Source organism: Austrofundulus limnaeus, unplaced genomic scaffold, assembly GCF_001266775.1.
Source record: "Austrofundulus limnaeus strain Quisiro unplaced genomic scaffold, Austrofundulus_limnaeus-1.0 Scaffold242, whole genome shotgun sequence".
Classification (NCBI taxonomy): Eukaryota; Metazoa; Chordata; class Actinopteri; order Cyprinodontiformes; family Rivulidae; genus Austrofundulus; species Austrofundulus limnaeus.
Genome location: NW_013952644.1, coordinates 236,557 through 252,950, shown reverse-complemented (window position 1 = coordinate 252,950; position 16,394 = coordinate 236,557). Strand labels below are relative to the sequence as shown.

The following is a 16,394-nucleotide window of genomic DNA, read 5'->3' as shown; positions in this document are numbered from 1 at the left end:
GTGTGTGTGTGTGTGTGTGTGTGTCTGTGTGTTTCAGTTCAGATGTGTATTGAGAGCTCTGATGGCTTGTGGGTGGAAACTGTTGCTGAATGGTTGGGCTCGACCCGACCTGGGTTTGAACCCAGGTTCTGCATGTTTGCATTGGTCCTTATGGCCCAGTGCCAGCCTTATTTCTGGAACCGTAAGAACTGTGGTTCTATTTGGCTGCTCGATTTGACTTGAGCTACTATTGCCCATTTATTGGTGTGCTGGTCATGGAGTTTATGTCACACAGATGAGATTAACTGAACTTGGATTGTTTGCCCTCCTATCATTAGTGTTCTACTGCTGGATGGTCTAAGTTTCCTATGAGCCTGATGTAGTCCATTGTTATTTTTGTGTTGCAAATAAGACAAAGTAATGGACCGCAGATTTCCTGTCAGACTAGAAACAGCATGTGCAGCTAGGGAAACTAACCCTCAGATAATCAGCATTGGATCCCCCACCCCCAAAGATTCAGTCTTTTCTCCACTGTTCTTCTCTCTGTATACCAGTAGCTGCACCTCCATTCATCAGTCTGTCTAGCTCCTGCGGTTCAACGACAWCATCATCCTCATCAGGCTAATCTCTGATGAAGATGAGTCTGCTTACAGGCTGTAGCTGTTGTTGTACAGTTAGACCACATGAAGCACACCGTTCCACCCCCACCCCCACCCCCATCACCCTGAAAGACTCCCCAATCACCACAGTGGAGTCATTCTTCTTCTTGGTCACCACTATCAACCAGGACATCAAACGGGAGCTAAACATAATCTCCATCACCAAAAAAAAAAAAACATGCCCAGCAGAGGATGTTCTAACCTTGTTCCTGTGTTCTTAGTCATTCTTGTGTGTTTTTATGTTTGTTTTGGGTCATCATCCTATTGGACGACCCATGACCTGCGACTGAATCCAAGCTTTCCCACACTGGACAGCCCAATTCACTCTGAAACGCCTTGATAGTCTTGAGATTCAAGTGTACCCCGTGTCAGATGCAGCAAAGCAGCCACGGATCTGACGTCAAACTTTCCTCTTGCCGCCCTACCTCCTTGTGGCAATACAAAAGTTAATCAGCTGAAACGCATGCGTGCCAGCCCAAACTTTGACTTTCCCCTCTGAATATAAAGTCTCCTCTGCCGTCGAATGCTTTTAGGAAACAAAGTTCTTTCAAGGCCAGATCAATGGACGATGGCAGACATGCATAATTTAAAAAAAAGGAAAAAGAAAACTCCCAAACTCCTGATGTGGTTTGGCTCAGCACCTGTCACAGGTTTTAAGGGTTTGCTTAAAACTAAAGCAGCGCAGCTTACGGGAGAAGGTCTCTCTCAAGGTAAATTAAAAGGGTTTTGCACCAAAAACCAAGGAGATAATCTCAAAACCTTCCAGTCTGAAAACACCTACTCCTGTTCAGACTACAGAAAAAAAGCACTCTTTTTCGAGTCTGTCTTTCCAGAGGCTTTTTTTCAGGCTGATGAAACCACACAACGGGCTCCAGACGACCTGCGCGCGCGGATTCACTATTCAAACATATAATAGAGCTGGCTCTGTCTGCAAACGGAGATCAAGCTCGTCTGGGTGAGGGATAGTGGGACAGCGCAGGCTCAGGGACACCCCTCCACCCCTCGCTGTCTTCTTATCCGTTTGAAAAAAAGAGAGCGCTCACCTCTCGTGTCACACTAGGGGCAGAAAAGATGGCTGCAGTACACACTGTCAAAACGGGATCTGAGCTGTTATTTCCATATCAAGGACACGTGTGAAGGCTGCCGCGTTGACTCGCAAAACACACTGCTGCTTCTTCTCTTTAATGTTTCGTTTCGGATTAATATTCTTGTTCCTTTTTTTGTTGTCTTCTTTTCCTCCCTTATGGGGGATTCTTCGGGGGGTTTTTAACATCTCTTTTTTTCTCCCTCAGTCTCACCTTGGAAAGAATAAAACACAACAAAGTCCTTCTCGTGTTGTCGTGCCTTTGTAAAGGCAAAGCTCCCCTCAAAACAAATTGCTTTTCACACGGAGGGAAAGTACAAACAGCAGAGTCGCCTTACCGCTGCAAGCTTTGAACTTTGACCCCCCCCCCCCCTTCGCCACAAGCTACAATGAAGCAGGACTAATGTGCTCACAATTGCTTTATTTCCTTGAGCTCCTTCCTCTTTAGCTGCTGTTGTGCAGAGAGATGAGCCTTTCAGCACCAGGGACAGCTCTGCTGCTGACTTACAAAAAGGGTTTTGTGCGGGGACGACTGAATGGCACCCGTTGAACACCTCACTGCAGAATGGCTAAAAACAAATGCAGAACAAATAACAAGCTGAATTTGTGTCAAAATGACAGTAAATTCAATCAAACACAGACCCCAAACACACTGTGGAATTTTAAATGTTTTCAGATGAAGACAGCTGAAATTAAATGCAAAGCCTAAAAATAATAGTATATTACTTAAGATACTTTTAGCCACCATTCTGCCACTTCTAGGTTTTAACAACTGTTTTGCTTCTTTTAGCTTTTAGGCAGCTGTAGCTGAGTGGTTAGGGGAGTTGTCCTCCCATGAGAGAGTTGGTGGTTCAATTCCACCGCTATTCAGTCACATGTTGAAGTGTCTCTGAGCAAGACACTGAACCCACAGCCTCTGATGTGTCCCATCAGTGTATGAATATGGTTTAAAGCACTGATTAGTCTCCAAAGATTGGTTCACCTGTATTAGCTTTATACAGAGACATGGAGTGCTGAATGTGTGTGTAAATGTGTGTGTGAATGTGTGTATGAATGTGTGTGTATGAATGTGTGTGTATGAATGGGTAAATGAGGACACATTTTATTGTAAAATGCTTTGAATATCCTTGTTGGATAGAAAGATGCTATTTAAGTACAGTCCATTTACCAGTTAGCTACAGTTTTGTTTATTTTACTTGCAGTGTTCATTTAGTCACTTTTAGGTACCATTCAGCTTCTTTTAGCTTCTGGTTACTACTTTTTTACCGTTTAGCTTTGAGCTATAATTTTGCTAATAATAGCTACTGGCTTTAGTTTTAGCATCTGTTTGCTACAGTTTTGCTCAGTCCTATTATTCTTCTATCTCTTTTTCCATATTTGTCATACTCTGCTGCTCTTACCTTTTAGCTGCTGTCCTGCAGTGTTCAGCTACTGTTTTAGCTACAGCTTTGATGTGATCATCTTTTAGCTACTATTCTCTTTTTTAACTTTTAGCTACAGTTTTGCTCATTGTAGTATCTGTTTTGCTAGGTTTACAGGCAACATCTATATTTTTTCTTTTATTTATAATTTTGTTGATTTTAGCAACTGTTTTGCTTATTTTAGCTATTCCACTGGTTTTAACTGTTAGCTACATTGTTGCTTTTTTTCCTAGCCTCTCCTTTGCCGCTTTTAGTTTTTAGCCTTTGTTTTGCTCCCTTTAGCTGGTGTACAGAAAGTCATTTTATCCTCTTTTCTGTTTCTTTCAGCTTTGACAACTTCAGATTTTTCAGCTAAAAATCTCAAAAACGTTAGTAACTATTCTATTCAGATATTTGTTCTGTATTTCATTGAGCAGCTTTAGAATAATTGAAGAAAGAAAATTATAGTAAAATGTGTGGCTTGTTTGGAAATATTGTACAATGACTTTTGGACAATATTACTAAAGTTTGTCTAAAAGAACATCTAACATTTTATGAAGATCAAAAGGATTTTTTCGGAAACACGTTAAAGAAACCCAGCCAAGTTAGGAGCTCTGCAGATATGATAGGCTTCATAGTAAAACCATCAATAAGCATTAAAACAGGTCACAGAAAGTTGGACTTTACATGTCAGAACTTCTTTTTTTATTTGTTTGTTTTACAAAAAAGAGCAGTTTTGTAATAATTGTTAAACTGACAATTGTTGTCAAACTCTAGCTTTTATATTGTCTTAAATTATGAAGTCTTTTCCAAACAAACTTTTGTATTGGCAACAACTTTTTGGGGGGCAGGGTGGAGGGGTATACATACATCAAAACACAAGCATGTTTTCTTCTTTCACTCAGTGTGTCTGAATGCTTTAGAACTTTGTTTTCTTTCAAGTTCCTCCAGAATACAGTAAGTACCCAGCCAAGCTTACTAAATTTGAGTCGTTTTAAGCTATATAATTGTTGTGTCAGCAGTGGGGCTAACATGATCCTGCTGGTAGATGAATCATCATCTCAAACACATTTTTTTTACAAGACTCAAAGATTTCCCTCCAGAATTTCTCTGTCGCGGTCTGAGCAGTTTGCTTGTTGCTGCAGATGAAGGCCATTCCCACAGCACGATGCTGCCTCCACCATGTCTCACTGTAGAGACGGTGTTCTTAGCATAATAAGACCCTTTATGATAGTAATCTCTAAAGATGGTGCACGTCTTAATGACTCCCGCACGCGAAGTGTAAGCGGGAGTCATACTGTTTTTGTACTGTTTTTTTTTTTCAGTGATTTTTGGTCAACTGTATCACAAAAACAGCTGCACCGATCAACATGAAATTTGGCAGGACTGTAGATGAGTCTGACCTATACTTCGCCAGCCAACGGTTTTATGATAGACCCCATGTTTGAGGAGGGGACTCCTTTCAAAGAGGGGGTGTCTGGACAAGAAAAAATGCTTATAACTCAGAAAATGTTCAACATAGGAGCTTCAGATTTCTTTTGTTGTTTAGCTCTGATGAAGCTCTATCCATCAGGCCCACCAACCAGTGCCCCCCCCACCACCCGGACCCCCCAATTTATCTGAAAAAGGGGTGTCTGGTCATGCAAAAAAGTTTATAACTCAGAAACCATAAAACTTTAGCCTGGCCCTTGCCTTCCTACGCAGCTCCGCTCAATTCTAGTTTCCCTTCTCTGCTCCGTCTGGGACTTCTCCCATTGAGATGGATTTCACTGGCAGATTTTTAGCCGGGCCAATCAGAGAAGAGAACGTCAATTTTCTGTGCAGTGTCCGCTTGTAGTTTATTTTACCTGGACCAATCAGAGAACAGAAGGCGGAGTTTTGAATGACGTCGTTTTTCTGCGCAGTGTCTGCTAGTTATTTTAGCATACAGCAGTGGAGGAAGTGAATGAAGCCAGTCTGTGTTGATAAGGCTTCAAATTAAAATAAACTTGTCWGACAAAGCAGCAGCTCTCATTTACAGTCGTCTCGTTTGGCTCGGTACTTTTCTCCTCTCAGTAGGGTTGTTTACAGCACACGCGATTTCTGGTTAGCTTCTTAGCTTAGCCTCCTTCACAGCGACAACACACACATGCTTCAGCAGAGGCCACGCCTCCTGCAAGAAACGATCCTCTATGCATCAAGTCCAGACCCTTGTACGAAGCAAAGTGAAGGACAGGGTCTGGTTTAAATCAGGCTAATTAAACGTGATAGCGTCAGAGTTTTTGGTCATTTAGCTCTGATGAAGCTCTATCCATCAGGTCAAACAATGCCCCCCTCCCCCGGGCCCCAGTTTGTCTGAAAAAGTGGTATCTGGGCATACAAAAATGGTTATTGCTCAAAAACTATTAAACATAGGAGCTTCAGATTTCTTTGGTTGTTTAGCTCTGATGAGGGGCTATCCATCAGGTCAACCCCACCCCACCCCAAAAAAAGACCCCCATCCAAACCACTACAATATTGGGATGCACATAGTAGCATGACATTTATTAGAAATAAAAACTTCTGAGTTCTGGTGCATTTGTGCATGTGGGGGTCATTATGTTACCGCTATGCGGTATCTAGTTTAAGTTCATGTTTTCGTTAGACATTTTAATCCCTATATCAAGTACTTCTATTTTTCACTCGTTCAAGCCAGTTTAAATGAGCATTGGATGAATAAATGTGTAGTTCGATGGTCATTGTTGCATAACATTTGTCCACCAGTGTATTTTTTTGCAGCTAATATAATTTTATAATGTAAATGATGCAAAGGATCAACCTTAAATTCATTCCCCGTTGCTGCTTTTGGATGGAAAGGTGCTGCACGGTGATGCAGTTTCGCCTCACTGTGTTTCATTTACAGGCCCAGCGTTCCGATCGGCTAATGTGAACGTTTACACGCACACCCCAGGGTTTTCGAAGCGACTTTCTGTTTGAAGACACTGTTTACTTATTCAATACCCAGTAATTCTGGGAATGTATTCTAGCTCGAGGCTCAAATCTTGCTCTTATTTGTCCAATGAAGCATCCGCATCCTGTCCGCCGCGCCACCACTGAAGCTCATTTGGCAGAGACACTGTGCATTATTAGTTGGTAAATAAAGTGGCGTGGTGACTCTGTGTGCATCTGTGTGTGTGAGTGAGTGTGTGTGTGTGACCTCGAGAGAGTTTGACTGGCCTTGAGTCTGAATTGTGTTTAACAGAGCTCTCCACTGCCTCTCCTCTCAGTCCGGTCCAGCCTTGTTCTAATGAAACAATAACAGCTACAGCCTGTCACCATCTGCTCTTATTACGGCTCTGTCTCTGCCATCATCTCCATCACTCTCTCCACCTACAGCTGCACTCATTTGCCTCTCATTTGGGCAATTCATGCACAAGCACACAGGTTCAGATGCAGTTTTAATGTTCTGAATACCAGCGTTGGAACAATGCAGCTTACCGGAGTGGTTTCTGTCTTTTGGAGTGGAGTTCTGTGAAAAAGGTTGTGAACAATTATCAGACATTTTGATTAGTCTCAGTTTGGTGATAGGGTCAAATCTGACCAGGCTGAGGAGCTAASAGCTAGTTAGCCTTTTAGTTGTGTTTGCATTAGGGTTGGGCAATATTGGCTAAAAATTAATCACAATTTGTATTTAGCTGATAACAAAATGATGATTAATAGATGACAATTGCACTTGCTTGTTTTTCACTCTAAAACAGTTATCCTGTGTTCGAAATTTCTACTAACAAATCATTGGTCAAACCAACGTCTTCATTTTAACAGGTTCAAATAAGAAGCTGTGAATTGAAACCCACCTTTTCCCCAATGTGGAGTGGCAGTATATGTTTAGTAACACAATATGGCACAGCCCACCTCGTATTCCTCATATTCCAGAGCTTATTTTGTCRCTTGTAAGGGACAGATTGACTGATTGCATCGTGGATTCTTGGCTGTGTAGATTTGTTTCCCTGATTCACTAAAGGAGAGTTTCCTATAACTGACGTTGCCTGCATTCTCTGTATTTTCCTCATATTTCGGTTTGTGTTTCAGGGGATTAAAAAGTTTGTAATGTTAGCATTAGCTGTTCTTCCCCACCTTCTGCCATTATGCTTGATAATGATTATGATGCACACAAAAATATCACACTACACTAATTGCAAAGTCTCAAAAATAAACTGTAGAGATGTGCGGATTGATACTGAAATATGGATACCACTGATACCAGATCTTTATGGTCTCGAATCGATACTGAAATCAAAATGTCGATACTTTGATACTTTAGTCATTTCAGATAATTTTATCATTAGCAGGAAAACAGTGGAAAAAAGCTTAACTACTGAAATCTTGTCTAAATCATATGCTGTTGGAAGGAACTACTTTTTGTTCTGCTTGGGTGATGCATAAACGCAGTGGCATGTGTTCAGTCAGTCACTCAGTCTGTAGAAGTTACAAGTAAGGCAGGTCATTTTAACATAAAATCGACTTTGTCTGACTATAATTACATTCTAGATGAGGGGTTACAATGCCAAATGCTAAACAATGCTACAAAATATGTGAAGAAACATCAACCTTTAGCATGTTTTTTTYTCTTTTATTCACTATTCAAAAATTATTACATTTGTTTAGCATACTTTTTTTTTTGATTACGCTAAACAACTATAATACGGTTAGAAAAACTATTAAATGAATGAATAAATAAAYGACACTTTTAGAGATCCAACGGGAACATTATGTGTGTTTGCACAAAGTATCAGTATCAGATCAGTGTTGCCAATGCCAGCCTGAGTTTTCAGTATCGGAAAGAAAATTGGCAATATGGAACATAGGGTTGGGCAATATTGGCAAAAAAATGAATCACGATTAATTGGGGTATTTAGCCGATAATGATTAATTTGACGATTAATCCCCTGTAGTCCTAAAAATCTGTTTCAAATTGTGTCAAAATTACAGACTTCAAGCTACACATCAAATTTTGAATTGTGTTGATAGATAAATAAATTGCAGAATTTTTTTAATGTTCATCATATTTGAAGCAGAGAGGAGCACCGAGCGGACTCTGCCTGGTGGCATTAATCGTATTAATCGTCAAGTGCCAAAAGATAATCGATTAATGTTTTTCTGACGATTAATTACAAATGATATGATTATACCCAACCCTAGGAACATCACTAATAAATTGGTGACAGTTTGTGACAAATAATTGCCCAACAATTTTACCCAATCCTAGTTTGCAAAAAAGCCATAGATTTCAGCTACCATCTGAACAGGACTGAACAGTTTGTATATTTGTAAAAAGGACCAAGAAAATACTCAAGACCGATACTATTACTAGTCTTGATAATAATATCAATATTCCATTGAATGTGTGATAGCTCAGTTATTAGTACCGCAGTCTTGTATTCCTGAAGTTGAGCCCAGGTTGCCTCAGGGAGGACCGTTGCCCGGTCTTTAATGTAAGGTCACTCTTTGTGGTGACCTCAGCAGAAGGAAGTAGCCAAAAGAAAAACACTTACAGCCCTTAAAAACACAAACATCTTCCATTTATCCAACAGCTAAGACAAAACTAATTTGAGTGTCAGCCACGTGAGCCATCTTCCAGCGTGTCCCAGTGGCACCAAAACCCCTTGAAATATGTCGTCATCTCCTTTTTTCTCTCCTTCTTTCTGACAGAATCTGTTTATTTCTCCTCTGCTCCTCGGTCCGCTAACTCAACTTCCAGCAGCGACACCTCGGCAGGCTTGCACTGCGCCTCCGGGGCCCGGGCCATAACGATAGCCATTAAACGACATGTCATTGCCACGCTGCCGGCAATGTCATTCATCCTGCGGACCTGCCTGGAACCYGCTATCGCCAGTCCTATTGTGCTGATGGTTTTACATCACATTGAGTGAGGGCTCGTACGGCTGACCGACTGATATATGGTCTCATTAGAATGTTTGATGGCCACGGTCGAGCCGGGTGATTATACCGCTGATAAACCGCGGCGAACGAGAGACTCGATAGGCTGATTGCTCATTAAGACATGTATTGATCAGAGACATTGACTTTTGGCGTGTGTGTGTGTGTGTGCATATTTGACCTGAGATGTTCACTATATGCTGCACTGGTGGGTTTCTTACAAGTGCCTGGCTTCAGCTTTTTTCCTGTTTGCTAGCCGAGGCTTTGTTGAGCAGCTAGTGGTGAGGCGGTGCAATCGGGCCAGCTGCTGTGATGCCTCTGTCGGTTGTTACAGGCAGGGAAGCAGCGTGGAGGAGGCCTTTTGAAAGCCTTGAATTGGAATTGTTTTGTATGTGCACAGCTGGTGAGCTGCTAGTCTTTGTTGGCTGTGATAGCAGCCTAAAATCAGACTGCCAGTTTGAAGAACAACTTCACATTCTCCGCCCGTGAAATTATCTGGTCRTACAGAAAAGCGTGTGTGTGTATTGAAAAGACCCCACTTTTGTGATAGTGCAGTTTAAGCACCGTTTCTGCCAGAAATGTTCTTTTTAATTTAATAATTAGATGTCTCAGAAGGTTGTTTMGTGGGAAACAGATTGATGTGTCTAAATCTGTGTTTTCTCAGCTGGTTGAGCCCCTGACTCCCAGTGGAACGGCACCAAACCAGGCTCAGCTGCGCATCCTGAAGGAGACTGAGCTGAAGAGGGTCAAGATTCTGGGTTCAGGAGCTTTTGGAACCGTCTACAAGGTCTGTTTTAATACCTGTGTTTAGAAGAGACAGTTTGTGTGTCTGTGACTGTCCCCAATAATCAAAAGTGAGGCTTCTTTTTAACAAAAGATAGTCATTATTCATGTTGTAAGCTGCCAAAAGGTAATGACGAAACAAATAAAAACCCAAACTCTGGCATTGATGCACCACAACCAGAGCACATCGGCCGTCCAAGGAACAAAATAGTGATTGTGAAGTTTTCAGCTTGAATGTGAGCTCATATTAAAGGGGCTATATCATGTAAAATCATCTTTTTTGAGTTTTATATCGTGTTGTAATGTTATCCTCTCATCAAAAACATGCCCAAAGTCTTACTTGGACTCATTCATGCATGTTTGAAAAGTCCTAAAGTGTCCTGAGGCAGCAGGAAGGGGAGCAAAAACGACAGGTTGGGACTAGAACCGCCTTTTGGGACCATCTCTGCCTCCAGGCTGTGTCTCCAAGCCGAGCTTCCTCATCACGGAGCACACTTCCCCACTCCCCACCCCACACACCCCGCCCATGACTCCTGCAGGCTCTCAGCAGCAACAAAGCAAACAACTGGTGAAACTGAAAGTGAAACTAAAACTGTCTGCTGAGTTCTTAACACTACTTCTCACTCATTGAAACCCTTTTCAGTTTCAAAATACCTTTGAGGAAATGTATTTTCAGTTGCCAAGTAAACTGCATCATAGCCCCCCCCCCCAACCCCCCTTCCGCACTGAAATGGGCGAGACAGAAGCGGAAGGTGGTTCTTAAAGACACAGAGGCCAATTTCAAAGCATTTAGAACAGGAAGTGATGCGAAGATAAGTTTACTTTCTGTTTAAACATAAAAGCAGCATTTTATTAACAGCTAAAGGTGACATAGATACTTTATTATGGTATTGTATTTAAATATATGCCTGAGAAACACATAATATTGCCCTTTTAAGAGATTTTTTAAGTTTTACCCTGTGAGGAAAAATAAACTGAGACAATTGTTGTCTAACTGGCAGTAGCTCGAAAACCAGCTCCAGTTTAAACAGAAACAACCAAAAGGTTTTGCCTTGGCATACAAAGTGAAAGCCCTGATTGGCGGCTGCGTCGGATAAAACAAAAAATATCAGTAATTTTTCTGTACCAAATGCACAAATCTTGAGTTCTTGGTAAGTATGSGTTTGGATAAGCACATTTGTTAATATGGAAACAAATGGTCTTGCATTGTGATACTCAAACCAATTTTAGTTCATTATTTTGATTCAAAAGTTGCTTAACAAAAAATAAATAGAAAATAAAATGTAAAGAAAATTTGTTACTTTATGAATTTAATAGAAAATATTTTCTTGCATCAGACCAAATGTAGATTTACACCAAATAACAGCTACAAACATTATGTTGTAGAAAAACACACAAACCAAGTATCTGAAGTAAGGCTGTGCTCTGAGGGATAAATGAAGACAAACTGTCCGGTCACCTTAACTGCAATCCTGGACTGTCAGCTCCTTTACCAGCTGTGCTTTTCAGCCAAAAAAAAAACTGAGTGGATTTAAAAGTAGTCAAACATTTCAGAAACTGACAGCATATAAAGTTCTGAGACGTATTGAGTCTTCTCTGACCAGACAAAGGTGGGAATGCTCCCTGCTGAGGGGTGATTTCCTGCCTCAAGCTAAGGAAGTCTCTAGGAGTCTTGTTCTTGAGTGATGGAAGGAAGAAGTGGGAAACGGATCAAGAGATCATGGCCTTGTCTGCAGCATTGACAGTGTTGCTCTGGCCTGTTGTGGTGATGAAGCTGTACCAAAATTCAAAGCTTATAGGGGTTTGAAAACAAGATAACTATAGAGACAAAGTCACCAAACTGACAATAGTGTTACGCAATCCGCCACATCTCTCATATATATGTCAAGTCAGACAGTTGTGTGCTGTGTTAATCATGCATTGAAGCTGTCAAATAATTATACATTATGGGATTTTCTGTATTATTGATTGTACAGAAGGTAAAATTATCATACGTATACAATGATTATTGTATGTCTGGCCAAGCTAGCTGGGATTAAAAGATTGGAAACAAGTACACATCTTACTTTGAACTGGAACTGTAGTTGGACTCCAGATGATATTTTACAAGTATGCAAGCACACAAGTACAGACAAGTACACTCTTTGTGAAATGGCCATCATATGAACTTACTTGTCATTTCCTTTATTGCTGGTTTAGCCTATAGAATCAGCAGTGTTGTGCACTGAATGCATTAGGGAGAGGTTATAAAACTTTTACAAACTATGCTGACCTACTGGCAGGTATATAAATTAGTTTTTTTTATTCAATAAATTATTAGAATAAACCTTTGCTATTGAATGCAGAAAAATTTATTATAAAACTAAAATATTTAGTCCAGTTTATGTTATTGTCATTTTATTACATATTTTTTTCTCTTTTTGAAACAATGTAAAACCTGATAGAAAAGACAGAAACTATAAAATTGGAAAAAGAAAATTTGTGTAAATACAATCAACTACAAACTATTTGTTTTGGTATGTTTTGCATTGTGTCATCAGCTTATATATGGCCGTGCAAAAGGTGTTTATTAAAGGCTTGCCCACAACGGCTCTCGAAGGGTCAGAAAAGTAAAAATTGTGCTTTTAAATGAAATAAATGACTTTTAAAATATATAAGACCAGGCTTTATTGTTGTTTAAGAGATTTGAATGTTTTCTAGCACCAAAATTAGATGTAAAATGTCTGTTTAATTAGTGAAAAACCTTGGATAGGTAAAACAAAAAATACTATATAATCAATTAACTGGCTTATTTYAATAATAAGGTACTATGCATTCCAAGATACTTGGACAACAAAAAAACATAATGAATTTAATTCATGTGGATTTCWTTTAGAACTGGCTTTGTTCTTTGTCATTTCTGTGCAATAAAACTCCAGATCTATATTGGTCTATATAAAAATATTAAGTATGTTTCTGTCCCATATTTATATGGCATTAAGGGGAGTACAGGCACTTATGTTTTACACTTAAAGCACTCTTTTATGTGGATGTGTCTTTCTTTCTTTTTAACTAAATGCTGTTTATTTAACATGCGTCAATTAAATTAGGTCAAATAATTGTAAGGAAGGTAGTTCAACTTGTTTATTTTTTTTCCCATGATGAACAAGCTGTGACCGTCTAGCTTCAGTCAAAAGCATGAACTCCAGTTCAGATAGTTTGGCCCTGCGGAGCAGAAGCCATTAAACCAAACTACCACTAATCAGAAACATCAGGGTCATGGCTGTGTGTGTTCGGGCATGTTTATTAGGACCTAAAGCTGTGCATTTACGGCGTCTGCTTGTATTTTTCCAGGGCATCTGGGTCCCAGAAGGTGAGACAGTGAAGATCCCCGTTGCAATAAAAATCCTCAACGAGACCACCGGCCCGAAAGCCAATGTGGAGTTCATGGATGTGAGTATTTATGATGCTGGCGATTTGTGTCTATTTGTATTCACACCTTCCATGTCGAAGCTGTTAAGTCTTAGCACTGTCAAAGAGAYGGCCAAGGTTGTCTTTTTTGTGGGATTGTGCATTTGGCAGTAAATTCTTATGAGAGTACCATCAGAGTCGGGGCTGGTAATAAAGAGAATATCAGTGCACTGTACARCAGTGCATGTATTGAACAAGGCACTATTAAAAAACAGAACAGCAGTAGTTTGAGATATGGCTTTATTGAAATCCAGGACTGATATGAAGAATGGAAGCCACCTTATCTGTCAGTTTTTTTTTCCTTCCTACTTTTCTAACTTCCCTTCAATAACTCACATTAGATTTCAAGACTATGGCCGTTTTTCTTATTAAATGATTTTACAGAGTGATAGTAGTGCCTGACAACCCTTTCACATTACAACCCTGTAAAATGAAATGATGTTTTTTTTTTTTTACAAAAGCAATAATTAAATGCTTAATATTCCTTAAAGGAAAGCATATTTTCCAGGTTTTACCAAAGTGTCATTATGAGAAGAAATGGTGTTCTAATGTGAAACCTTGAAAATAACCCTTTATATAATCTCATCGTGGTATCATGGTTAGTGCTCAATGCCTCTGCAGTATTGCAGACTCTGTGCTGGTTTGTTGTCTGTTCCCCAGTCAGTCTATGTTGCTACATTCACCTACGGTCATGAAATCTGSGCAGTGRCCAAAAGAACTAGATTGCRGATACACCTGGTCAAAATTATTTTTCTGAGGAAGGGTAACTGGACTCTCCCTGATACTACATTCACACCAAACGCGTTGCGCGCCTCCAAAAATCTCAAAACGCACACATCCTGATGCTGGTGTCCAGTGAGGACAGATGCATTCGATGTGAAYGTAGACRYGCTTCTTTAGATGCACAATAAGAGGAGACTTTTAACCGTAGTTTTGATAACTTACCAAACATGCCGACTTACTCACTAGTCATCCTCCAGGCAAAGTCCTTTTTATTTCTATCATAATAACGGACACTGGAATGATCATAAATGATCGGACTATCAGTTTGTCTTCCAATGTTTGTGTGATCCGATTTCCCGGGCTTCTGGTATTTCCAGCTTGTCACCAGTTCGTCACTGAGCAGAGTCTCTCTGATTGGTTGATGCGATATGTCGAGCAGCAAAAGTTCAGATTTTCCAACTCGAGCGTTGGATGCTTTGGATGTGCCGCACCCACAAAAAATGCTCATGACGTGTGCACCGCTTCGAACCGCGCTGCTCCAAATACGCCAGACGCGCTGCTCAGCTTCTAGAAGCCCCTAGATGTGTGTCCACCATTGACTTTGCATGTAAACCAGATGCTCCTGATACTCAAAATGTGTTTGGTGTAAATGTAGCATTAGAGAAAGTGTGAGAATTTTGGTTATCCGGGAGATATTCAAAAGCCAGTTCTAAGTAGCTGCACCTCCAGATCGAGAGGAGCCAATTGAGAAGTTTTGGCCAACTGGTAAGGATGCCTCCTGGACGCCTCCCTAGAGAAGTGTTCCTGGCATGTCTGACTGGGAGGAGACCCCAGGGAAGAGCCAGGTCACGATGGAGACATTTTCAACGTTTTTGCATTGTAAAGCTCGACTCAGCCTTCCCAAGCTCCAGACGGCCTGGCCTTACTCTACCTGGCTCTGGTTGTGTTTGCATTGAACAGAGTACTGCCTAAATGTGGGCGGGATCATAATATTTAACATGCATGAATCATTGCATGCTTGTTAAATATTAAATATAATATTAAATTAATATTTCATTTTATTTGTGGCACAACAATAATGGGCAACACCAAGTTCAAAGAAAAGTATTGAAGATAGAACTGGATGATCCAGCAGTAAACAAGAGGGTAGGAGGGCAGAGAGAATGGAAAGCTAATGCTAGCTTGTTGCTTGGTAGCTTGCTACTGTTGTAGTTGAACTTGTGTGAAAAAAAAACAATCACTGCAAATAATTAGTGTAAAGTCACTCTCATCTCACAGGCCTGGGGTTCCAGAGAATCTGGATGGAACTGGTCCATAAGGGCTAAACACTCTGAGCACAGGTTTGATGCCAGGCTTGACCGGGCCAGGCTTTGCAGTGCAAAAGGACTTTACGTCTCTCAACTGGCGGGTGAGCACCTTGTAGAGAGATGTCTAGACTTCTGCTGTCTTGTAATCCTGAGGCTGCAGGTCACCATCTCTTAAAAGAAGCAATCCGTGATCTCAGTGGAGATTTACCTGGTTAAATTCAAGGTCAATAATTTTAAAATAACATAATTTATTAACTATGTTTTAGCACATTGCTGCAGACCCAGCTGCACCCGAACTTCAACTACTTTATTTACAGGCAACTCTGGTTAACTCTGAGTGGCTGTCATAGCTAACCTTACTGAACAAAAATAGTTATGTTTCAGTCAATTTAACATAGTTTGATAAAACTTGATGTGGCAGAGTCATTCCCCAACATCGTATTCTTGGGGGTTAACATGGGAACTTTGTTATAAGTGTAAGATGGCAGATGATTGGCATTCCTTTAAGAAAAGCTACCGTATTTATTCGTGTATAATACGTAAAATTTAATCCATCAAATCATCCATAAAGTTGGGGGTATATTTTTGCTAATGTGTTTTAACTGAAATATCGGCAAAATTATTGAGTCCAGAAATGAGACCGCGTTGTAAAAAGCAGGTGAAAGGAGCTCACCTGTGACACTCCTCCGTGCTCCAGAGCGAGATAATAACAGGTCCAAGCAGGCGACATGATGTGAAAAAAAGGGGGAGAAGTCCTGCAGCTCAGTAATGATAATAAACTAATGACATTAGCGTGTGACCGAGCTGCTGCTGGAACAACAACAAACACATGTCCTTCTGTAATGATTGCTGTCTACCGGTGTTCTAAAAAAGTTTGTATTCCTGGATAATTTTGATCTCTTCTGGGAGAGAAAACATCTCTTCAAGTCTGATGAAACGGCTTTGAACCGACATGGATCAGAGCTGTTAGCTTCAAACATGAAGTATTTCCTGAACCAAGTTCCGGCTGGAACCAAACRACAGGAGAGTGATCAGCTGACGTCTGAGGCTGAAGGACAACAGGTGCAAACTGAGACGCCAATGGAAAACAACATGCAAGTGGCTGAACCAGAAC

General features: G+C 40.5%; 1 protein-coding gene across 5 annotated transcripts in view; it reads left to right on the top strand.

Annotated features, from left to right (window-relative positions):
* LOC106525812 (receptor tyrosine-protein kinase erbB-4) overlaps positions 1-16,394 on the top strand; it is a 513,565-nt gene that overhangs the window by 431,509 nt on the left and 65,662 nt on the right. For all 5 annotated transcript variants that reach the window (XM_014020153.1, XM_014020151.1, XM_014020152.1 and 2 more), the window contains 2 exons: positions 9,682-9,804; positions 13,134-13,232. In XM_014020153.1, coding sequence (XP_013875607.1) covers positions 9,682-9,804; positions 13,134-13,232 — 222 coding nt within the window. The remainder of the gene's footprint in view (positions 1-9,681; positions 9,805-13,133; positions 13,233-16,394) is intronic.